At 39.9% G+C, this 25,895-nt stretch overlaps 1 protein-coding gene across 1 annotated transcript in view; it reads left to right on the top strand.

Annotated features, from left to right (window-relative positions):
- npr2 (natriuretic peptide receptor 2) overlaps positions 1–23,972 on the top strand; it is a 57,450-nt gene extending 33,478 nt beyond the window's left edge. Inside the window, exons 8-22 of the mRNA XM_044012659.1 lie at positions 344–464; positions 2,200–2,274; positions 3,559–3,636; positions 6,257–6,361; positions 8,017–8,088; positions 8,803–8,962; positions 9,056–9,211; positions 12,443–12,611; positions 16,654–16,800; positions 17,654–17,777; positions 19,178–19,246; positions 19,361–19,535; positions 21,310–21,408; positions 22,147–22,238; positions 23,487–23,972. Of these exons, the coding sequence (XP_043868594.1) occupies positions 344–464; positions 2,200–2,274; positions 3,559–3,636; positions 6,257–6,361; positions 8,017–8,088; positions 8,803–8,962; positions 9,056–9,211; positions 12,443–12,611; positions 16,654–16,800; positions 17,654–17,777; positions 19,178–19,246; positions 19,361–19,535; positions 21,310–21,408; positions 22,147–22,238; positions 23,487–23,549 (1,705 nt within the window). The 3' untranslated portion in view covers positions 23,550–23,972. The remainder of the gene's footprint in view (positions 1–343; positions 465–2,199; positions 2,275–3,558; positions 3,637–6,256; positions 6,362–8,016; positions 8,089–8,802; positions 8,963–9,055; positions 9,212–12,442; positions 12,612–16,653; positions 16,801–17,653; positions 17,778–19,177; positions 19,247–19,360; positions 19,536–21,309; positions 21,409–22,146; positions 22,239–23,486) is intronic.
- Positions 23,973–25,895: the final 1,923 nt, after the last annotated feature.

Below are 25,895 nucleotides of genomic sequence, written 5' to 3'. Positions count from 1 at the left end.
CTTTCAGATTATGTGGCTGTAATCCTCATATACCTCCACGAGGAGAACATCTCTGCACGCTCGTTTCTCTTGCTTTTCGGCATTTTTCACAGTTTTCGACTAGAATGGGCTTTTTATTTTCCCTGTGGGCGTGCACAAGTTGAGGATTAACAGGTGAGGCTTGACTAAGCGTCAGGTGGAGCCAGCTGATTTCACTTGATGGAACGACTTGGAGCTAGATTGGTGGAGGTGGAGCTTAGTCAAGCTTCAAGTTTACACCTAAGTCTGGCAATTGTTAGCTACGTTGATGGAATACCCCGCTGATTTCACCGTCCACACTGTTGTTGTTGTTGTTGTTTTCCAGGAAACTGAAGCTGGAGAAGGAGTTGGCCGGGATGTTGTGGAGGATTCGCTGGGAGGATCTTCAGTTTGAGAGTCCCAACAAGTATCACAAACGAGCCGGGAGTCGCCTCACCCTCTCACAGGTACGCACACGTTCACACTGCAAAACAATCCACTCACCCCCATTGGTGACAGATGTAAGAATATTTGGCTTATTTCTATCCCAGCTGTTTTTTAAAGTGACACAAACTTGAGTTTCCACTTATAAAAAGGTTGAGATTAACCAGGAATTGTGTTGTTAAGATATGGAAGACTTCGACAGATGTTGTTAAGTGGCTTAAATGTTGTTTTTCTTTCACGACCTCGTACGAAAAAAAGCTTTGAAAACAAATTTTCACAATTGTTGGTTCAGTGCCACACGCCGTCCTCGCCTCCATGAAGTGACCGTGAACGTGTTAAAATGGCCGCCCGTGCTCGGAGCCCGTCACTGACGGATTAATGGATTAGTGACAGTGTCGCACTGTTGATACATGTCATTATTCTGGATTTATAATTCCCAGCTCGGCGGCGCCGGCACAGCAGCCTCATGTGGGATTAACACGTCTCGTTGTGCTTCTGGCAGATTATACTGTTACTGGCGTGTGCCAGACAGGAAACACTCACACAGGACTGATGACCAGTCTCAGGACGACGATGATGATGATGATGATGCCACTGTTAAATTAGACCCACCAGGATTTGAGGAAAAGCTAATTGGTCACATTTGAAGTTTTCTGGTGTTTACACACTGCTGCTGCTGCTGCTGCTGCTGCTGTTGTTGCTGCTGCTGATGCTGCTGCTGCTGCTGCTGCTGCTGCTGCTGTTGCTGCTGTATTAAAATGTAGTGTGTGTGGTTTTTCTCAGAAGCAGCAGAGCTTCAGCAGCGAGACGCTCGGTCCAAGTCATTTTTGTTAGTTTACACATTCCTCTTTCTGTGTGCGGTGGAAGACGCTTATTAAATGATCACCAGGCCGCGGCTCCTGCGTATGAAACTCCATCATCGTGTCTTTGGAGTATCAGGTTCTTTCACAGCCGATCCCACCTTAAGAATATGTTCACGTCTTTATCTCAACATGACAAAAGCATTTTTCTGACTGGAAACTCACGTCTGTGTGCTGCTCACTCTCCCACACCAAACCCCACAGAGAAAATCAGCGATTTTAGCTCACGTTGACACAGGAGCTGCTGGTCCACTGTTGCCTCAGGTGGTCAGTTTGTGTCACTGCGGTACATCTGAATTTGAAGTTAGTATAGTGAGCAGTCGTGGGTCAACAACTCCTGTGTGCTGTGATGTTAAAGCGTTGAGTTTCTCTCTGTTAAAAAGGTCGGCCCTGTTGTTTCTAACAGCTAATGCGTCTTCTTTGGGGTTTTTTCGTGCTCCACATGCGAGTGTTCATGAAAGCACATGCACACACCTTTTTCATTACAGATTTCCAGTCCGGTTCCTGGAATAATGTGCGTGTGTGTGTGGCGCGCGCCCTCGCGTGCGGAAAACACTGTCATTTTCCAGACCAATGTATTTTCCACTTTGCCATGTGTTGCCAATATTTGCATTCTATACAAATGTGTAGCTGATTGTGCTGCCAGTGCCGAGCGAGCGCCCACTTCACTTTCTGTGGGATTTTATTTGCAGAGCAGACGTTAACTCAAGGACTTTGAGTTGGCGTAATATAAAAAAAACACCCTCTTTATTTTCTCAAATATAAGTAAAAGGCAATTTCATAAAGTATTCTGTGTGAATGTCAGCGGGTGAACCTGCGTTTAGGTAATAAGCGGCGCGTGATTTAATCCTCCTCTGTCTGCTGTAATCTAAACATTTTTTCCTCTTCTCCTCCTCAGAGAGGCTCCAGCTACGGCTCCTTGATCACTGCCCATGGAAAATATCAGCTATTTGCAAAAACGGGCTATTTTAAGGTAAGGCTTAGTGAGTTCTGACATTTCAACTCCTGCGCACTCCCTTCCCACCCACACATGTGCACACTCGCAGAGGAAAGAGCTGCAGAGGAGAGCACAGAGAGAAAGGAAGAGGGAGTGTGGGCGAATTTAGGTAGCTGCTGCAGAATGACTTGATTTTCTTCCCTTTTCTCTCTCGACGTCTCTGCGCCGTCGCCGTGGCAGCAGCAGCAGCAGCAGCAGCAGCAGTCTGGACACCAGTTGTTGCTGCTGTTTTTGTTGATATAACAAAACGCTGAAGTAACGACACGACCGGCTTTGTTCTCAGCTGCATCTTTTTCTCTTTATGTATAAATGCTGATGTCACGGCTTCTCAAATTCAGAACAGACCTGAGGTGATTAAATGTGACACCGAGGCACGAACGGAGCGAGACAGTATCAGCAGCAGCAGCTGATACTGCAACACAAACTGTCCGAACTGTTAGTGACGGCACAAAAAATCCATCTGCTTTAAAGGTGCATTATACAATAAATAATGAAGATCATGAGGGGTTTTAATTCCAAACCAATACTGCTTATTGATACTGATACATATCAATACTCAACTCCATACAAGTTTTAACAAGTATTATTTAACACATACAGTATGTTAAAAGTTCCTGAAAGTGACGCTAACAGCATCGTAAGTCGCTCCACATTTAACCATAGTTACCATCTTTCACAAATACTTTTTACATTGTAAAAGTGATGCTAACAGAGTCTAAACCACAACCATTTTGAACTGAATTGACGTGAGACATACATTAAAGGTTCCTGGAAAAAAAATACAACATTTTAAAGTGATGCTAACAGCGTCGTAATTTGCCACACATTTGACCCTAACAAGGTTTCTTTCAGCATCAACGTGAGGAGGCTACACACTGATGACACTGCAATTCTGTTAGCAGGAGCAGAAACCTCTAGCTTTGAGTTAGCATTGCTAAACATTAGTTTGGCTAAAGTGGTCAAGACGTTTTATCACAATTAGCCTTGTATATGTGACAAGAGTTGGCATTTTGTTGTTGCTAAATTTAGCAAAGTGAGCCCAAATGTTCAGTAACTGTCTGACGTGATGCTGGTGAGTCAACAACGAAGCACAGCTTCATCATCATTGGTGCAGTTTGTAACAAGTGTATTCTTGCTGTGAAAACAGACTTCCGTAGAACATCATGTTTGCAAACCTTTCACGTCTTTGTGTGTCTTTGTGTAACGTCAGTCTTTTTATAAACTGAACTTGTCATCATTCTTTTCTATTTTTGAACACAGGGAAACCTGGTGGCCATCAAACACGTCAACAAGAAGAGGATAGAGCTGACCAGACAAGTGTTACTGGAACTCAAGCATGTAAGTGTCCATTAAACCTTAGATATTTGTTTTATAATCCACACATAATATGATTCGTTTGAATAAATCCATGCACTGAGACCTTTGCTAAGGACAAAATTACATTCAACCTTTTCATTAAAGAGACAAACCTGCAGAGAAAAGACCTTCACATACGTAAGGTCTTTCACCTGCTTCAAAAATAAGCTCCTGAAAAGTGGAACTAGTTTCCTCTGACGTGTTCCACAGGTTAGTTTAGTTGGGTTTGGTTTACTTTATTTCGTGCACACAAATAGCATGAAATCCAGTCTGATGTTACAAATAAACATCAAACTTTTTCTGGCGATTCCCACCCCAAATAAACACATATCTGATGTTTACATCAGATATGCTGTTAGAGAACCTTCAGTTTTTGAAGAAGATGCTAATGCCGCAAATCGTAAGTCATACTGCAATATTCAGCTGTACACTAAGGAAAAAAGAAATAACCATGGGTCCCAAAATCGATCCCTGTGGTACACCATATGTCACTTGAACTGTCTTTAAGGCATATCTGTTCGTTTTTTATTTAACATTTATCAAAAAGAAGATGCTAACTAAGTGGTTCTTGTTTGTAGCTGCGTGTGTTTTCTCTACCTAGCTGCAAAAGTTGAGTTCAAAACAGATTTGAAAACGTTTCCCTGCCGGATGTTACGCGTCACTCAAGAAATTCACCAAACTGTCTCGTCAACCTCAGCGACAGCAGCTGCTGGTGGAGCGAGAGAGAGGGGGAATATTTACGATAAGGAAGCTGCGGAACAGGAAATTTCATACAATTAATGTGGTTTCTGGCTGCTGGAAACTCAGCGTGGCTGCGTTTATACGAGGCCTCCTCTCGACTTAACGACCACTTGGGGGGTTTTTCCTCGCCACTCTTTCTTCTCTGTCACACGTCGTTCACGCTGCGCAGACGCGACTGTCACGGGCAATCAGGGTGACGGACGCGGAAACACTGATGTTACTGTGCAGTTACAGGGTGTTGGTGTTTCATTTAATTATGTTGGTGGTATTTCATACTAAAAGAGTCATATACACTGTAGATTGGTGTTTAATTTAATTATTTTGGTGGTATTTTATACTGAAAGAATCATATACACTCTAAACTGTTTTTTTAATTGGACTGTTTTGGTGGTATTTTAACACAAACCAATTCAATAGACTTTGTATTAGTGTTCAAATGCACTCTTTTAAGCAGTAAAGTGTTAAATGTAATGTAATTGAATTACTTATTAACATTACTAGGTACAGTGTGTTTGGTTTCACTTCTCAGCACTGCAGTTTTATTACAAACTTTAAGCCCGAGTCAGTTTTTCAGAGCTGGACTTTCTCGGACACCTCGCGTGGCCCCTCAGCTCGGTCAGATGGGAGCGAGGCTTCTGTCTGAACTGGCAGCGTCTCAGACGCCCCGGGGGCCTGATCAGCTGTCAAACCTCAGCTCATGAAAAAGAAAAAAAAAAACAGATGGAGGGAAGAGAGAAAGACGGATCTGCCAGTGGAAACTTAACCACTTGTCTCCCAGACCTTGCTCCCTCTCTCTCCTCCCCTCCTCCCTCACCTCACTGCCGTGCAGCAGGGGAGATTATGTAGGCCAAAGGGCAGGCTAACACGTTGTGAGCGTGGCTGTCACTCACCGCGTTCAAAGGAGAAGAAAAAAGTAAACTGTTGAAATCATGAACGTTGTTTTTCCAAGTTTCACGCTGAGTCAGAGGATGAAGCTACTGAAGAACAAATAAAAATCATATTTTATCCTCGATGGAATCCATTCCTTTTAATCGTCATCCTTTTTTTTTAATGTTAACTCTTAAGACTTCCTTTAAAAAACGTACTTATTTGTTCCTAGTGGCCGAAAATGTTACCTTCCCAAAAACTGCTGTAAAAACATAATTTATTAATATTTGTTTCCACTTTAAACGAGTCAGTCTTTTAAACTACTTCAGCCTGATATATACATATCAAATATTAATCATATTTTTGAAATTTTAACCCTTTAAAAGCCAGTATGTTTTCACAACTCAACTGTTTTTCCAGTTGTATTTTGGGAAGGTGGCGTTTTCTGCCGCTAGGAACAAATTAGTAAATTCTTGTGTAGCTTAGCCATTTTAGGCTAATTTAAGAAACTGAGATGACTAAAGTTCTAAAGTTTAAGATTCGAGCTATATTTATTTAACACAGCCAAAATGGCTTAACAATAAAAAAGGGAATGGTAGGAAATTAACATCATTCACGTTCTAACATTTTCATGTCGTAAAACATGCGTGATTGGTGATGATTGTCCTTGATTCCTTCCTTCCTTGTTCATCCTCTCAGCACCTCGACACTTTTCTATTTTCATCATTGCAGCGGCAGCAGCAGCAGCAGCAGCAGTAGTAGCACACTGGCTCTTTCATAACCTCCGAGGGCAATTTATGCACATGCACATGTTTCGACTGGCCCCGAGAGCAGGAATGTGTCTGAACACGTAGGGAAAAAAAGACTTGCCGACTGCAAACAGACTATTCTGATGAGCTGCTGCTGCTGCTGCTGCTGCTGCTGCTGCTGATGCACATCTACACTCACCGTCTGCGATGTTTATTTATTTGTTTGTTTGTGTGGTTATTTTCAGATGAGAGACGTTCAGTTCAACCACCTGACCCGGTTCATCGGGGCCTGCATTGACCCGCCCAACATCTGCATCGTCACAGAGTATTGTCCCAGAGGCAGCCTGCAGGTAACCACGCCCCCATTGTGACATCATGTGACATCATCATCAAAAAATATTTTTTAATTCAAATGATTTATTTATTTTCCGCTCATTTAGCCGCTCTTACTCTGAGTCTGAGTTTAAAGGTCCAATAAACAAAAGCAGTAGTGACAGATTTTGTCAGTAAAGTTTAATTTAAGTCTCTGGAAAATTCGTCTTTTTACTGTTTCCTGACGTAATGTGACCTTTGATGACTCAGTAGAGAAAATAACCGTAGACGTAGAAGTGCAGACCTTTAACTGTGTCATACACCTCAGTATAGACAAATATGTTCCTTATGTGTGAACACTAATGTTACAAAAACCATGACTGAGGATTACCACATGTTGTAATGCTCCAAAAAATGTTGCTGATGTTTAAACAAATTGCTAATAATGTTATAAAAAAAGCACATTATTGAATCACTACTTACAGACTGTTACCATGTCAAATCAAAATAAATGACAAAAGTATGATACTAACATGCAATAACTCTACATTACAAAAAATTTAATGTTATTTAAGTTTGTAATAATGTAATAATTATTTGACACCGAAAAATGCTGCAAAATGTAATTTTTTTAGGAAATGTGTGATGTTACAAAGTTAAAGTACATTTTTTATGCAAAAAATTTACAAAAACATGTTACCAATGTTAAATAACAATACTGGCAACAAAGATGTTGTTGATGTATGTTATTAACATCACAACAACTCTACTGACACTTTATTGATCAACAAAAGGTATTATGAAATGTTACAATTTTCCAAAAAAAACAAAACAAATATCCAATATTAACGTCAATGTCGACTTTACTGACATGACCCAAAATCAATATGTTTGAGTTAGACCCAACAATGACCATAGATGAGTGGATGGATGGATGAATATATGGATAGATGATGGATGATGGACAGACGGACGGATGGATAGATTAACTGATGGATGGATGGATGATGGACAGATGGACGGATGGATAGATAAACTGATGGATGGATGGATGATGGGTGGGATGATGGGTGGATGGATGATGGGTGGATAGATGGATGATGGGTGGATAGATGATGGATGATGGACAGACGGACGGATGGATGGATAGATGATGGATGATGGACAGACGGATGGGTGATGGGTGGATAGATGGATGATGGATGATGGGTGGATAGATGAATGAATGGATGGACAGATGAATGGATGGATGGATAGATGGATGGATTAATGATGGGTGGATGGATGAATGGATGGATGAACGGATGGATAGATGGATGGATAGATGATGGACAGACGGACGGATGGATTGATTAACTGATGGATGGATGGATGATGGGTGGATAGATGGATGATGGTGGATAGATGAATGGATGGATAGATGGATGGATTAATGATGGGTGGATGGATGAATGGATGGATGAACGGATGGATAGATGATGGATGATGGACAGACGGACGGATGGATGGATTAACTGATGGATGGATGGATGATGGGTGGATAGATGGATGATGGGTGGATAGATGAATGAATGGATGGACAGACGGACAGATGAATGGATAGATGGATGAAAGGATGGATAGATGGATGATGGGTGGATGGATGATGGGTGGATGAACGGGCTTAGAACTGTTGTTTGTGTTTGTTTTCCAGGACATTCTGGAGAACGAGAGCATCAACCTGGACTGGATGTTCCGATATTCTCTCATCAACGACATCGTGAAGGTACGCGACGCTCGAGAACAGCAGCATTATCGATCCATCTGATGTTTTCACATGAGTGATGCAGAAGTGGTTACTTTTCAGTGTGAAAATAAGTTGCTTTGTGTGCTTTAGAGAGTGAGAGAAAAAAACCCTGTCTTGGTTGCCATGGTTTCACGTGGACGGGGAAACTGTGAGTGAGGCAGAGAGAGACATGCACAGAAATGTGTTTTTGGCACAATGCAAATATATGTCAATATTCTGTGTGACACGGAAGCACAACCACAAATGTTGTTAACATTTCCTTCCGCTTTAATCAAAACTCAAGACCGTCGAACTTTTGAGGCTGATTTTTGTCATTCAGCCAAACAAAGAGGCTTTTTCTCTCGCTCTCTCTTTGATAGTGAACTTCATCCATGACAAAGTAACTGCAGCTGCTTCTGCTCCAGACAGATACTGTAGCTTCAGAGAAGTCAGGGATATTTGACTCACCCTTTCCACTAAATCTTTAACATAAGTACATTGAGTACACGCCACCCCACCCCCTCCTCCCCCTGAGGAATTAACACTAATTTTGCGGAAATTCCTCGACATGCGGCGTCTTTTCAAAACCGTCAGTGTACGTCCACATGTCAAAGCATATTATTTCCATATGTCTGGACTCCAGTGTTTTCATGTATGGTTTGTGGGGGGGGGAGAACACCCATTAATGCTTGAATTAATGCTCCTCTCCACCAGGGAATGAACTATCTCCACAACAGCTACATCGGCTGCCATGGAAATCTGAAGTCATCTAATTGCGTGGTGGACAGTCGATTTGTTTTGAAGATCACGGATTACGGCTTGGCCAGCTTCCGCTCGTCCTGCGAGAACGATGACACGCACGCACTCTACGCAAGTAAGTGGGGTTTTGGGAGGTTGTTTGACGCGCGGCGGCTCTGGACCTGTTGTCCTCCAGGGTGTTTCCTGACCCCGTATTTTTGTATTTCAGAGAAGCTGTGGACAGCCCCCGAGCTCCTCATATACGACCGCCATCCGCCTCAGGGCACGCAGAAGGGCGACGTGTACAGTTTTGGCATCATACTGCAGGAGATAGCGCTGAGGAACGGGCCTTTCTACGTGGAGGGCATGGACCTCAGCCCCAAAGGTAAACACAGCTAGCCTCATTGGAGATTGAGTATGATGCTGGAATGGGTGTACTTTGAACCAAAGTAGATCAAAATGCCTCCGTACGCAATTGGACAGACCTACAACCAATCAAACCAATGATCCGGGTGACATATGCAGAGCGAAGGTCGTAGTAGTTTACTAGGAGTGATTGGCTAGCTAGTTATGGCGTCTAATGACCTTCGCTAGGGTAAGCTTCGCGGAGGCGTAGGGGTTAGCACTGCTTGGATAAAGTAGACAATGAATGAATTAATGAATCTTTGTGGAGCAAGTCGCCTACTCTTCAGTGGCCACCGTCTTGGACGTATACAAAAGCTTCTGGACTTTGCATCTCTGTCGTTGTCGGGTCGGCGCCCCATCTCTAGCTCGCCAGACGTCGGCTGAGTTCACAACTCTCTAAGGAAGGTCAGCTGACCCTTGTGGCCTCGTACAATCTGGATCCTTTCACTCTGGAAACCAAGACGTAAACACAAACGATGAATCGGTGCAAGCTCAAGGTACAATTTAGAATTGGTAATGCCCTGTGTCAGGCTTGCGTTTGCCGGGTAGCGTGAAGTCCAGTACCAGTGCGACGACAACGACCACTAACATCGAACGCGACAGTGGATAACATCCAGCCGCTCCGCCAAAGAATGGAACAGTTGGGGCTGGTTGTTTTGGTTCTATTCCTAATGGAAACGCTAAAAAACAGAATCCACCTTTGCTAGGATTAGGTCACCTGTGGACGTCTGTGAGGTCAGATGACAGTTTCATGGTCCGGCAGCCATGAACACAAACAACCAAGACCTGCTGGCCAGATGTCAAAGGCAGGGGTGGAGCCACAGAAACCACAGCGTCTCATAACTGAGACGTGAAAATGTGGGCGGAGGGGAAACAAGAGAAGCTTAATGGCTGAAGTCCTGATCTTTGAAGGCTTTCAAATTAATGTTCACATCAAATTACTCAAGATTGATGCAGGTAAACACAACCTGGGACTTTCTGTCCGAGGCTAATGATATTAGTACTATCAGCAACCAAGTCTGACTACCTTGCTAGCTTGAATCAACTAAGAAATACATATTTTCTCATTGAAAACCTTATAAATTTTACATCAGCCTCAGACTAAACTATCCTAAGAATATATTCTTTACTTTATCTCACTGTCTGCAGCCTTTTTCAATGAGAAACTGAAGCGTGCTTCAGTTTGCTAACCACTTTTTTGTCCTGCACCAAAGTTCATAGAAAAAAGAAGTGATTTTACACCACAGCACACAGGAGTTGTTGATCCACTGTTGCCTCCATCAGTGAGTTAAAATGTGTTAGTTTTCTGACTTAGAAACCTTTGTTCTAATTTAACCTCCGTGACACAGACTGACCACACGGGGCAGCAGTAGACCAGCGGCTCCTGTGTCGCTGCGAGCTAAAATCACTGAAGGAGAGTGAACCCTGTACAAACTCCAGTTTCCAGTAGGGAAAGGTCGTAGAACAGGGAGATAAAGTGGTTTTGTATTTGAAGCAGATTTAGTCAAATTGCTCAAATCTGTTTTTTCCTGCATGACGACTGAAATATCCCTTTCTTTTATTTTTGACTAATTTGAGGCAGACAAATCAACTGGAGCACGTCCAACGAAACCACATTTTAAGTACAAGATTTCTGTCCGCCTGAAAGCTTTTCATGTTATTTGGAACACACTTTTAATCCAATTTTTCTTGAAATAACAGAACAGAACACAAAGCTGTTTTCCTTTCGTTGAACTCAAACGCGCCTCGGTGCCAGCTGTGGTTTCTACAGCAGCTGCACCACTTTTACCTCCATCGCTGCTTCTGTTGGAAAAAATTTTTACTTTTATAAGCTTTTCAAGATATTGGCTTTAACTTCCAAACAGTTAAAGTGCATGTAAAAAAAAAACAAAAAAAAAGCACTCCGGGGGTGCTTCCTCCACATGATGACTTCCATTAGCGTTTTCTTCACAGTCATGTTCGACGCTGATTGAACAAGTGCTTGATATTTTTCCATTAACAGGCGGAGAGAGACGTTTAAATGTATCACCTGTTCTCCGCTGTGTGTGTGTGTGTGTGTGTGCGGGACGATGTCTTTAATTATAACAACAGAAGAGGGAGGATGTGGAAGATTAACAGTGAGGAGGATGCGTCTCAAAAACTTTTAAATTGATGTGATTAACGGATCGAGGGGGAAAAATTTTTAATTGTCTCGGTGAATATACTCGTCCAGCAGAAATATAACGCTAATATTACTGAATATTAGTGAAAATAATCTGTCAAGGTTTAAGAAGCTTGCTCTGTGTCGCAGCGCCTCCTGCGCTCACGACTAAACGAGAGGTTTTCAAATCACATTTTAATAACATACATTATCTCAGGACGCTTTACCTGGTACAGCAAGTAGCCGCTAACCACTGCTAACACTGCTAACAGTCTGTGTATGTACTTTAGAAGTTGTAAGTTAAATCAAACCTTTGAGTTATGTGCTTTCCATTTTCCACAGATCTTCACAAAATTGTTGTATTGTTAGCATTAAAGTCAGGTTCCTTAACTAGCAAGCTAATCTAGTTTGTTTGAATTTCATTTTGGTATAAACACAGTTAGCCACACACTGTGTGTATGACTTTCTTATTTCCTACTGAACTGGTGGTTATTGTTAACGTTATAGTTACGTTCCCTAACTAACAAAGCTAATCTAGTTGATTTGCTGAAAACATAATGTAATACATAATGTTGCTAACTGCAACAACAGTTAGCAACACCATCCACAACAGATCAATAATGTGTGTACAATGCATCAACTTTAAACACAAAAAGATGTCTTATTTTCCCCCTTCTAAGTTTGTTATGGTTAGCATGTATATAAGTAATAAAATAGAATAAATAAACTGCCTTTTTTTTTAATTGAAAGGGTTTGGCTGAAGCTAAAGCTCACAAAAAGCTGCTTATATCAGCCACAAGAGACGTAAATACTAAGATGAATTATTATTAATTTGACACTACAGAAATAACTAGATGTTATAGCTATGTTTGCTAACTAGCAAGCTAATCTAGTCCATTTGATAAAACATTCACACTGTCCACAGACACTAATATTACAGTAGTGTTTGTGTGTGACTTTATTTTAATTACAGAAATGCTAAATGCTAGGAACAGCCATCTTGAAACAATTCCAACTGCAAGTGATTACTGGTATGGATGATTATTGATGGTGACACGCTCTCTACCACAGAGATCGTACAGAAGGTGAGGAACGGTCAGAAGCCGTACTTTCGGCCCACGACGGACAACAGATGCCACTCGGAGGAGCTGACGATACTGATGGACGGCTGCTGGGCCGAGGACCCGGCGGAGAGGCCCGACTTTGGACACATCAAGATCTACGTGGCCAAACTCAACAAGTGAGACACACACACACACTTTGACTTAACACTGTTTTATGGTAAGATCACATGACAAACATCTCATTACTTAGTATCGACGTGATATTTAGGTTTTTTAAAATCCAATCCAATGATTTGGACGAGTATTGGATCAATACTGATTCTGAGTTGGCATTGATCGGACACTCGTCGCTGATTATAACAGAGTGTGGTGAGTCAGTGGCAACACGGGCTGTGTGTGTGTGTGTGTGTGTGTTTACCTTCCCATTAATTGACTGAATTAAATTAAATTAAAGCACCACACCAGGATCTGGATGCATCCTTGATTAATTTAACATTTTCTTCACTTCCATCTATTATTTTTTTTCTGTTTCTTTGTGGAGATAATTTGATCAATTGAAACTGACACCGGCTTCACACACACACACACGCACACACACACACACACACACACTTTCTTGTACAACATTCTTTGTGAGGACATGATGCATTCCCTCTTTACCCACAACTAAATACCTGAACTTCACCTTCAAACTACCCTTAACCTAAACCTAATTGTAACCCTAAACCTAGAAGATGTTCTTCTAAGTCGAGAGAACACACAGACACACACACACACACACACACACACACTGTCCTTGACACAGTGTGTGTGTCACTCTCCTGCTCCAGAGTCCATAGAGAAAATGACCATTTTTAGCTCACGGGGACTCAGGAGATGTTGGTGCGCTGCTGCCTCGTGTGGTACCTTTATGTCACTGAGGTGAATCAGGATTTCAAACACTGAAGTGACAAAATAAGACATTTGAACTTAGTGATGGAGGCGACTCCTGTGTGTGTGATGTTAAAATCACTGATTTTCTCTATGGAGTTTGGTGTGAAACTTAGCCTGATGGTATTAATAAGAGATGGGGATTTGTGACATCATCAGTGGGTAGATTTTTACCAAAATCTAATTATAACATACATGGATGATTTACTAGGAAGTTGCTCCATTGAAGGCGGTCAGACAGTGAAGAGTTTAACATTATACACTGTTTTACAGCCGCAACAGAAAAATCCATACGACTGCAGCCTGCAATTTTAAAATGTGTTCAATGGCTGCGAAGCCTTGAACGTTAAACACAGAGATGTGACGACGAGGACGGTGCTTCTTCTTCTTTTATTTTTCTTCATCCTCATGAAAGCGTCTCGTTTGAAATGTAAATTGTCAGTCGAAAAAAAAAAAAATTATTGGTTTTATTTTTTTTTCTCCTGACTGGAAAAACAGAAGCTTGTGTTTCTGGCATCAGGAGGAAAATAGACGATGTACATTTTTGTATGTAGATAATTTTTCCATAGACTTACATTCAAACCAAGATCTTTTTGCTACTAAAAAAAATTAAAATACTAAAATATATATTATATCCTGGTTTGCTTCAGTAAACCTGTTTTTTTTCTTTTTGTCCTATAGAATATTTTTCCTATAGAATTCCATTTAAAGGCGACATAGAGCGGAAGCTCCAATTAACGCTGCGTTTGTGTGTGTATCTGCGTCATGACCTCGTTTATGAAACCCTAAAGTTTCAGAACAAACAGTTCAGCCACTGCTGAGAAAATAGAGTTTTATTGTTTTCCTGGGCTCTGTGAAGTGGATCGGCACTTCCGATCGGCTACCTCACCACTCCTCTCACCACCGTAGCTCCTCCTGGTGCGGGCACTAGTCAGGGCACATCCGGTTGCGTACATTCAACCGCAGAAGAAGAAGAACTACTCTCGTTGTAGCTGCTGAGCTGCAGAGCATCCACCGTCCAAGAGGGGGAGCTGCGTATCTGTGAGCTGACATGCTAATTACATCACTTCCAGGTACCTGGCCAATCACAGGACAGTGGGAAAGCTCTCGTTGGCTGGCCAATCACAACACAGTCCACGTTCTGGGGGTGTGATTTTGGTCTGAACCAGCATGGCTGACGAGAGCGATTAGGAGGTTTTTGACCATGAAAACAAGTTAATATATGTAAGTAGACCTCCATAACTCACATATATGTGTGATACGAGCATTCCATGTCACCTTTAAACTAAGTCCTTTGGCAACTACTGGTGGCGCCATCTAGTGGATATTCAATATACTTAAATATCCTGGTTGGAGTCAGTAGGCAAACGGCAGACATCCATTTTTCAATTGGCTAATTTACCATAGACCTCCATTAAATCATAGCTCTTTATGGTTATTCCATAAAGTCATTACTCCTGGTTGGCTTTATATACACATACACATATATACATACATACACACATACATACATACATACATACATACACATACACATACACATACATACATACATACATACATACATACATACATACATACACATACATACATATAATACATACATACATACATACATACATATACAATACATACATACATACATACATACATACTGACATATATACATACATACATACATGCACATACATACATAGATACATACATATATACACATACAGTACATACACACATACATACATACATACATATACACACATACATACATACACATACATACACACATACATATATACACATACATACATACATACATACACATACATACATACACATACATACATACACACATACACATACATGCATATATACACATACATACATACACACATACACATACATATATACATGTACAGCTAATTTTTCCATAGACTTCCATTTAAATAAAGCTCTTTTTGTAATCATTGGTGCCTCCTAGTGGTTATAGCATATATTCATGATTCCTGGTTGGCTTCAGTAGACAAATAGGCTTTAAAAACAGCCTGAACATTTCCCTGAGGTAAACTCAGTTTGACACACAAACACACAAACACGTGTTGCGTGGACGTCCAGAAGCAGGTGTTTTGGAGACAGACACAGACTCTATAAACAGATCTGTGGTGTGTTTTCCTCTCCGTGTGACCTCTCGTCTCTGTTTGCTCTGTAAAGTCAACGATGGACGAGGACGAGTGCGACAGTGATGTATCGCCGTCCATTTGCGGCAGCTCGCTCGCTCAGGAGTGCGGAGTGCGGCGTGTGATTTATGTCCTGAGGAGAGCACTCAAGGATGCTGCTCTCAGCTCCTCACGCTAACTCCTCGCTGCTTAATGCACTGTCCACTGCTTATTTTCATTAGGTAAATGTATGTATGTGGACGCGATGATGTGATGGATGGCCTGTTATTTCTGCTGTGTGTGTGTGTGTGTGTGTGTGTGTGTGTGTGAGCTCGGGGGCTTTGAAGGGCGGCGGAAACAAGCCGGGTGTTCAGAGGTAAACACTCAGACCTGCCATGAATAGACCACCTGTCGTCACATGACCTCCAGGCCCTCGTCATTACTTACATTACTGCGACACATACACATTCCACTGTGTGTGTGTGTGTGTGTGTGTGTGTGTGTGTGTGTGTGTGTGTGTGGAGCTGAAAACCTCTTTTATTCTTTGTGAACAAGAATCTTGACATATTTTGTAGAAAACGGAATTTCTTGAAGGGTTTTTGTAAACTTGACTATTTTTATTTTCTATTTTTCTATTTCTAACATGGGTCCTTGAAATCCTTCAATGCCCTTGAAAGTTCTTGAAAATCATCCCAAATAGACATGGAATTATGATGATTTGATATTTCTATGACTATTAAATGCATGTTGTTTACATTTGCTACATATTTAAATACAGTATATACATACATATATGTGTATATGTATATATATACACATATATATGTATATTTTCGGTGTGTGAAACTCTTTGTTCAGATTTAACTCAATGACACAAAGTGACCACACGAGGCAGCAGTAGAGCAGCAGCTCCTGTGTCCATGTGAGCGAGTGAGAAGGTAGAAAATCTACACTTCTCCAAATATTCTCATGCAAAACAACAAAGTCTTATGTTTCAAACGTACACCTATGTTCATTTAAACCCGAGCCTTGCCTTGAGTGCATATAAAAGGTTAATTCTACGTCTACAAAAACAAACTTTCACCCTCACCTGAGCTCTCTCTGACTGTTACTTGTGTGCTTGTGTTTCCCACAGAGAGGGCAGCACCAGTATTCTGAACAACCTGCTGTCCAGGATGGAGCAGTACGCCAACAACCTGGAGAACCTGGTGGAGGAGCGGACACAAGCGTACCTGGAGGAGAAAAGGAAAGCCGAAAACCTCCTCTATCAAATTTTACCACAGTAAGAGACAAGAAAAGAGAAATACACTCACATTCACTCTTTTTCCTCCTTTTTAGGAGTGTGGATATCAGCAACTTGGATTTTTTAAGCTTAACGTTTAAGCTTTTTCATAATATGAGGAATCTGTGAGGAAAAACAATCGATCTACAATAACTTAAGAACATGTTTACCACTTTATCTCAGTGCAAGACAGTTTTATTTGACTGGAAACTAAAGTTTTTCACTCTCTTACACCAAACTCCATAGAGAAAATCAGCGATTTTAGCTTGTTGTGACACAGGAGCTGCTGCTCTACTGCTGCCTCGTGTGGTCAGTTTGTGTCACTGAAATGAATTTAAAACTGAATTCACTAAGTAACACATGTGGACGTACTGATGGAGCAGTGATGGAGCAGCGCGTCAACAACAATCCTGCCCCGAGTGATTTACAAACTTCAGTTTCCTGTTGGAAAAAAAAACATTGTCGACTCACGAGGGAACGGATTTTAATCGGTGTCACTCTGCCAAACTTTGAACTTGTTGCCTCCTGAATGACAAGTGGAACATCTTCAATTAAACTCAAGCAGATCCAGCTGTGTGTGTGTGTGTGTGTGTGTGTGTGTGTCTGCTCTCCTGAGGATACGATGACCTGGATGACTGAGATTCTTCTTTGAACTCGGGTCCAGAAAACAGTTGGCGTGTGTGAAATCCCTGCATTAATTAAAGAGTTGAAAAATCCTTCCAAACACCACACGGCGATTCTTTAGCAGATGTTGACATCAGACCGACGGATGAAGAAGTGACCGGTGACACAGTGAGTTTTGTGAGAGCGCTCTCGGGTGTCTGACGTCTGCTTGTGTCTGTTTCACACACAGTTCAGTAGCAGAGCAGCTGAAGCGAGGGGAGACGGTGCAGGCCGAGGCCTTCGACAGCGTCACCATCTACTTCAGCGACATCGTGGGCTTCACGTCCATGTCTGCGGAGAGCACGCCGCTGCAGGTACACGGGGAAACCTCCCGGAGAACTCTCTCTGTGGGATTTTAACATCCGTCCTGAGTCATGTGCAACTAATGCGTCCGTTATTTTCCCGATGAAGAACTTATTTGATGCACAAAATATCGACATGATGACGTCTGACGTTGTCCACCAACCAGAAGGTTTGGAAACAATAAAGCACAAAACCAAGAATACACACAAGCAAACAAACTATAGATTTAAGCATTCAAATATATTGTATTTTATTTGTTTCTTCACTTTTTTGCGTTTGCACTCCCTCACTCCCAAACCATGTTTTTTCTGTTTGCAATTCTGACCGTGGGCGGGGCTTAGGGAGCTGCCTGCTGATTGGCTACTCACAGGCATGCCGTTGCACGCTGTTGTCTGTATGGAACTCGTTCCGACAAAATAATTGTATATAATCTGACAAACGTTAGATCCGTACAATTATTTTGTCGGATGTCGACGGGGAATGAGTTTCAGACGGACGACGACTTCAAGCCTGTGTCTACTTCCTGTCCAGTGAGCTGTCACTCCAAAACTCAGTAGCTAATCAGCAGGCAGCTTCTTCAGTGTTAAGAACAAGTGAGAATTCATTCACTGAATAACACATGTGAACATACTGATGGAGAAGAGCAGTGATGGAGCAGCACGTCAACAATCCTGTGCTCTGTGATGAAAAATCACGGATTTTCTCTATGGACTTTGGTGCATGAGAGTGAGTGATTTACAAACTTCAGTTTCCTGTTGGATAAAGTCACTTTTAACGATGAGATAAAAGTGTGAAAATAGTCTGAAAACATTTCCGACTCATGCGAGCATGGATTTTAAATGGTGAACCTGAACTTTCAGCCTCTTGGATGGTGAGTGGAATCAGGCAGCTTCCTAAGCCCCGCCCATGGTCAGAATCACAAGCAAAAAACCCTGGCGCAAAGAATAAATAAATACACCAGGTGTTCTTGTACAGGGTGTCTCATAGTTCCCGTGTGTGCGTGTGTGTGTGTGTGTGTTGACGCAGAGTTGAGTCACTTGATGACTTCTCGTACTTCGCTCTCACTCAAAAACCAAAAGTAAAAGGTTTGTGATGATGATGATGATGATGATGACGTCACACGTGGGCAGAAAAACAACAAAAGTCTGATGTTGTTGTTGTTGTTGGACATTTTAAAGCTGCATTTAATGGTGACATTTAATGGTCAGTAATTATTAATCTGCTTTTTCAAAAGACAACAAAGAAATCTGAGTTCAAATCACTGAGTGAAGAAAAGTGAGGTTTTTTCATCATGGACCGAAACAAACAAGTCAATTAAACTCCTTTTATCCCAGCGAATAAGAGCTTTAAATAAACATATTTAAACATGTGAAGATAAACCCAACATTAAACACCCTCTCTCTCTCTTCAGGTCGTCACTTTGCTGAATGATCTCTACACCTGTTTTGACGCCATCATCGATAATTTCGATGTTTATAAGGTGAGTCAGCGTTTTTGAAATAACTGCAGATGAAATAATTCGTACAGTTTTCTTCCTTTTTTCTCCTGACGCTCTGGTCGCTCGTTATCCTTGCCCCTCCCCCCCCGCCCTCAGGTGGAGACCATCGGCGACGCCTACATGGTCGTGTCCGGGCTGCCGGTGCGGAACGGGAAACTCCACGCCAGAGAGATCGCAGGGATGTCGTTAGCTTTGTTAGAGCAGGTGAAAACGTTCAAGATCCGCCACAGACCCAACGACCAGCTGAGACTCAGGATAGGTATACACACAGGTGAGTCACGATGTGTCGCAGTTTTAAAGTCTTAAACACTATACACACAGGTGAGTCACGATGTGTCGCAGTTTTAAAGTCTTAAACACTATACACACGGGTGAGTCACGATGTGTCGCAGTTTTAAAGTCTTAAACACTATACACACAGGTGAGTCACTTATGTGTCGCAGTTTTAAAGTCTTAAACACTATACACACAGGTGAGTCACGATGTGTCGCAGTTTTAAAGTCTTAAACACTATACACACAGTGTGTAAACACTATACACACAGGTGAGTCACATGTGTGTTTTAAAGTCTTAAACACTATACACAGGTGAGTCAGATATGTCGCAGTCAGAAAGACTATACACACAGGTGAGTCGATATGTCTGAGTTTTAAAGTCTTAAACACTATACACACAGGTGAGTCGATGTCATAAAGAAAAGTTTTAAAGTACACATGTAGTGAGTGAGAAGTTTTAAAGTCTTCTATTAAACACTATACACACAGGTGAGAAATCTTAAAGTGACTATATACAGGTGAGTCGCATGTGTAAAGTCTTAGTTTTTGAAAGTAAACACTATACACACAGGTGAGTCACGATATGTCGCAGTTTTAAAGTCTTACACAGGTGAGTTTTAAAGTGAGGTGAGTGTGTCAAAGAGTCGAGTTTTAAAGTCTTAAAGACAGGTGAGTATATGTCGTCACTTCACTATATTAGTCGCGATAGTAGAAGTACAGGTGAGTCTGTCGTAAAGACTATACACATAGTCAGAAAAGTCAAAGACTATATACATACAGGTGAGTCGATGTAGTTTTAAAGTCTTAAAGACTATACACACAGGTGAGTCGCAGTTTAAAGTCAGAAAGACTATATACACAGTCAGCGATATGTCTAGTTTTAAAGTCTTAAAGACTATACACACAGGTCGCAGTTTTAAAGTAAAGACTATATACATACAGGTGAGTGATATGTCGTGAAGTCTTAAAGACTATACACAGGTGAGTCGCACTAGTGAAAGACTATATATACACACAGGTGAGTCAAAGGATATGTCGCAGTTTTAAAGTCTTAAAGACTATACACACAGTGAGTGTCGTAAGTTTTAAAGTCTTAAAGACTATACACACAGGTAGTTATATGTCGCAGTTTTAAAGTCTTAAAGACTATACACACAGGTGAGTCAGGTGATATGTCGAAAGTTTTAAAGTCTTAAAGACTATACACACAGGTGAGTCGCGATATGTCAGTGTTAAAGTTAAAGACTATACACACAGGTGAGTCGCGATATGTCGCAGTTTTAAAGTCTTAAACACTATACACACAGGTGAGTCACGATATGTCGCAGTTTTAAAGTCTTAAAGACTATACACACAGGTGAGTCACGATGTCGAGTGTTAAAGTCTTAAAGACTATACACACAGGTGAGTCGCATGTGTCGTTTTAAAGTCTTAAAGACTATACACACAGGTGAGTCGCGATGTGTCGCAGTTTTAAAGTCTTAAAGACTATACACACAGGTGAGTCGCAGTGTTAAAGTCGTAAAGACTATATACATACAGGTGAGTCGCGATATGTCGCAGTTTTAAAGCCTCAAACACTATACGCACAGCTGTGTCGCAGTTTTAAAGTTTTAAAAGTTGTGAATTTATCCTCCGTCTTCAGAGACTTAAATCCCTTGGACCATATGACTTCCTTTTCTTCTGTATTCCAAAAATATATTTGTTCTTTTCTGACATAAAAATTTGACTAAAAATGTCTCGTCTTGTTGTTTTTGTTTATTTTTAAAGGTCCAGTCTGTGCTGGCGTGGTCGGCTTAAAAATGCCCAGATATTGTTTGTTTGGAGACACGGTCAACACGGCGTCACGGATGGAGTCCAACGGAGAAGGTGAGTGTCCCACCTGTCTCACCTGTCCCACCTGTCCGACTGCCTCACCTGTCCCACCTGTCTCATCTGTCGTGATAAAAAATTCAACACAATCAAAATTTTAAAAAATGAACACAATTTTAGAATTTATTTAACTGTTTTAGTGTTAAATGTAACAAAAAAGAGTTAAAAGTGTATTTGACACATTTCATATTAAAGATACACTAAACAGAAAATATTTAACTGTTTTTTTCCCACACTAAATATAAAAATGATAGTTATTGCAGTGTCATTTGACACTTTTAATGTTTAAGTGACAATTAAATAGTATATTTAAATTTCACATGAAAAATGTTAAATATACAGAGTATATTTAACATTTTTCATGTGAAATTTGTACTAAAATAGTTCAAATCAACAAGCTTTAAGAGTGAACTTCAACTCTTTTTGTGTATTTGTTCCTAACATTAATTGGTGTTAACAAGCTTGTGAGTGACCAATCGTTGAATGGTTTATTTTAGCTGTGGTTTGGATGTAAACGTCGTTGTTGTTGTGTTGTTCACTGCTCTGATGAACGTGTGGATGATCACATGATGAACTGCTGAGTGACTTCCTGTGTTGTTAAATAATTGATGGCACTTTGAATCTGTGAGTGTGAGACGACGCCTCACGTCTCCTCTGCTTCTGCTGAAAATCAAATGTTCTGCTGAGTCATTGTTGTGTAAAAAATGCCGCGTCATGTCTGTGCGTTTTTTTCAGCCTTGAAAATCCACGTTTCCTCGGCCACCAAAGAAGTTCTCGACGAGTTTGGTTACTTTGATCTCCAGTTACGAGGAGACGTAGAAATGAAGGTAAAAAAACAACAGCAGTTTTTATTTTATTTGACTAATTCTACATTGTTAGAACTAAACTTTTTAATAATCATCAATAACCAATTAATAATTGTCTTTATTAATCATATGTTAATTTAAAAAATGATTAAAATATTAAAACATGTCATATTTTATGTATGTAAATTTGGGTTAAACGTGTTCCAGTGGCTGCCTTTAGGGGGCGCTCTCACAACCAACTATAGAATAAATGTTTTCAAAAATATTTACATAATTATATCTATGACTTTTTATTTTATCTGGCTACTTCTTAGCTTTTATTTGTATGAGATTAGAATCTTATCATTATTATTATTATTATATAATTATTGACATTTATAAAAAAAATTATAAATTACAAAAAAATGTTTTTATACCTAAATGTTCATGTTTCAATCATTTTTGGGGATAAAGTATCTCTGTGCGCTTCATTTAGGGACGTTGACTCTAGGGGGCGCCGTCACATCCATGGCTAACAACTATTAAATAAAACATTTCACATACTTTACTGTTATTATTATGATTAATATTATTATTAGAGTTATTATATAATTAATATCTAAAGTTTTTTGATGATGTTTTGATCATTTTTTTTGTAAAATTTCCTCTGCGTGTGCGCTTCATTTATGGAGGTTGACTTTAGAGGGCGCTGTCACACCCATGACTAACAACTATTAAATAAAACACTTTAAAAAAATCTAAAAAAACACATCATTTTCTTGAATTTTATTTTCTTTTTATTTGTGTTATAGCTAATTCTTACCTTTTATATGTATAAAATTATAATTGTATTATTAGTAGTGATCATATAGTTGTTATTATATACATCCATTCATCATAAATAACTAAAAAATAGGTTATTATAAGAAGATTTTCACATTTTTTTTGATTCAGTCTTTTTCTCTGTGTCTCTCTATATATTTTCTTTTCCCGGTGCCAATTTTCAACTTCAACAAAATCGTGCATTCATTCTTTTATTCATTCATTCACCATAAATACAGTTGCTGTTTTTTATGATTTTTATTTCCATAATTTTGTTGTATTTGACATTTTTGTGCCTCATTAGTGAAGGACGACGATGTTGTCCTTCTTATCAGGGTCATTCATCCTGAAAGAAGGACAACATAATGGACGACATCAACCCACACATTCGCTCACTCACTCACCCCCCGCCCTCACCCTCACTCCTCTCCACTGATGAAGGTATTGATTTGTCGTTTGTCGTTCCAGGGTAAAGGTAAAATGAGAACGTACTGGCTTCTCGGGGAGAAGACGGACGTGTACGTCATCTGAGCGGCTGACGAGCAGCGACATCTTTATTTGTTCTAGAATAAGTCTTTAAAAATCAACAACAACACACACACACACACACACACACACGCACACACACACACACACACAGAGGGAATTCCAGGTATATTTATTACCTGCATATTGTAACTGTTTTTGTATGAAGAACATTTCTGTTCTCACTGATAGAGAAAATAAATTCTTATTTTTTGTGCTTTCTATATTAAGATTTGTATCACGTGTTTGGAAGTCAACGATGTTATTAATATTCATATTTTGCAAAAACGTTTGGACGCGTTACAATCACGAGTCTCTGCAGGGGTTTGATCCGCCGTCGTACAACAGTATGTCTGTATATATGTATATCCAAGATACTGTAAGATATTTTGTTCAATAAACCGAGTGAAATACTCTGCTTTTTCCATCCATGCCGCTCACGTTCTCTTTGTGGGAATTACTTAAAAGTACATTTTCCTTAGTCAGTAAAACTATTGTTTTTCCTTGTGCAAATTTCACTTGAATTTAACCTCAAATTTGGAGCAAAAGTTCCTCGTAAATTCAAGGATGGACTCATTAGAATTTAGTTGTTAAAGCTCAAACTGACCTGACAAAGCAAAAGTGTTTGGTACAAACGTTCACTTGGACTCAACTAATGATGAGGTCCTACTTTAGTGATTAAAGTGACGTCACCAAAACAGTTTTTGTCTTGTGTGTGACATCGCAAAAACTTTGATTTCTCTAAATTTTTGTTTTTTTGTCGTTTTTTTCCACAAACGTTCACTTGGACTCAACAATAAAGTGAACATAATTTAAAAATGCTCCTCCCAAAACAAATTTTCTTCCTTGTGAGTGAAATTTCTTCAAATTTGCTGCAAACGTTCACGTTTCAAATTCAGCTGTCGGAGCTTTTTTTGTCTTGTGTGGTAATTAAGGAACATTTTGAGGGATTTCCTTTCAAATTTGGTGCACACGTTCACGTGGATTCCACAATTTAATTTGTTTGTTTAATTCAAAGTGAAAACTTGTGATTGTAAAATGTTTTCTTAAGAAATGAAGAAGTGTTCACTGGACTAATCTGACAAAGTGATTTAAATGTAACATTTAAGGATCAAAGGTACACCATAAAATGACCTGAATATCTAAACATCGCTTTATATTGTTATGTTTTTATCATTATTATGAATAAAAACAAGTGAGGAGTGTGGAGCTTCATCATCATCATCAGCAGCAGCAGCAGCAGCAGCTGTGCACAGATCAGAGGAGCGGGATCAGGCAGCTGTGTGTTGTTGTGATGACGTCACTGCTCATTAGACGCTCATTATCAGTGTGTGGACAGGAAGCGTGGACACTGTGTGTGTGTGTGTGTGTGTGCGGGGGAACACATCGCTCGCCTGTAATTACCGTGAGAGTGACGTCAGTCTCACTGACACTGCGTTGCCGCCTGATTCTCTTGTTTCCTGTTAGCATGTTAGCATGTTAGCGCTAACTCAGCTCCCATTAACGGAGAAAGGAATTCCAGGAATCTGCTCAGAGACTCAGTGAAAACCGTCAAACACACAAGGTAAGATGAGCAGTTTCAGCCGTGGACACAGAATTTAGAGAAATGTTTGTAAAAGGAAATGAATAAGTGAAGTTTTAGCTTTACATGAACATGATCAGTGGTTTCTGATTTTACATTTTTATTCATATGAGGCATTTTTGTCTGTTAAATGAAAAGTGCACTTTACAATGCATTAATATTATTATTATTAGTAGTAGTGGTCGTACTAGTGTAGTGTAAAAGATGTGAAGAAAGGTGTATTTTAAAAGGTAGCATAAATAAATAAATATAGGTAAATAAAAGAGTTACTCACTGTTAATAGATACAATGAATCATAGTCACAGAAACATTTAAAGAAATCTTTATAAAACAAATAGGAAAAAAGCTTTAAATAATTAAAAAACAACTTAAGTTTGATCTTTAAGTAAAGATCAGTTAATTCTGATTTTAAGCTTTTTTATTTTAGCTTTTATCACTGCATTAATATTATTATTTGCAGTAATGGTAGTAGTGTTAAAGAGGTGCACAAAATCTAAATAGTGTCTTTTAAAAGGTAAGATAAATAAATATAGGTCAATAAAAAAGTTACTCATGTTAACACAATGAATCATTAAATGTAAAAAACTAATTACAAAAGTTTAGAAAATAGACACATTAAATATTTCCTTGCTTATTTTTATACAACAAATGTGCAAGAAAAAATGCACAATAAAATGTATTAGTACTATTATTATTATTATTAGTAATAGTAGTTTTAAGATTAATTAAGTCTAAGAGGCTACATAAATAAATATAGGTAAATAAAATAA

The sequence above is a fragment of the Solea senegalensis genome, linkage group LG21 (genome assembly GCF_019176455.1).
Source record: "Solea senegalensis isolate Sse05_10M linkage group LG21, IFAPA_SoseM_1, whole genome shotgun sequence".
Taxonomy (NCBI): Eukaryota; Metazoa; Chordata; class Actinopteri; order Pleuronectiformes; family Soleidae; genus Solea; species Solea senegalensis.
Note: the sequence above shows the minus strand (reverse complement) of the source record. Positions and strands in the feature narration are given on the sequence as shown.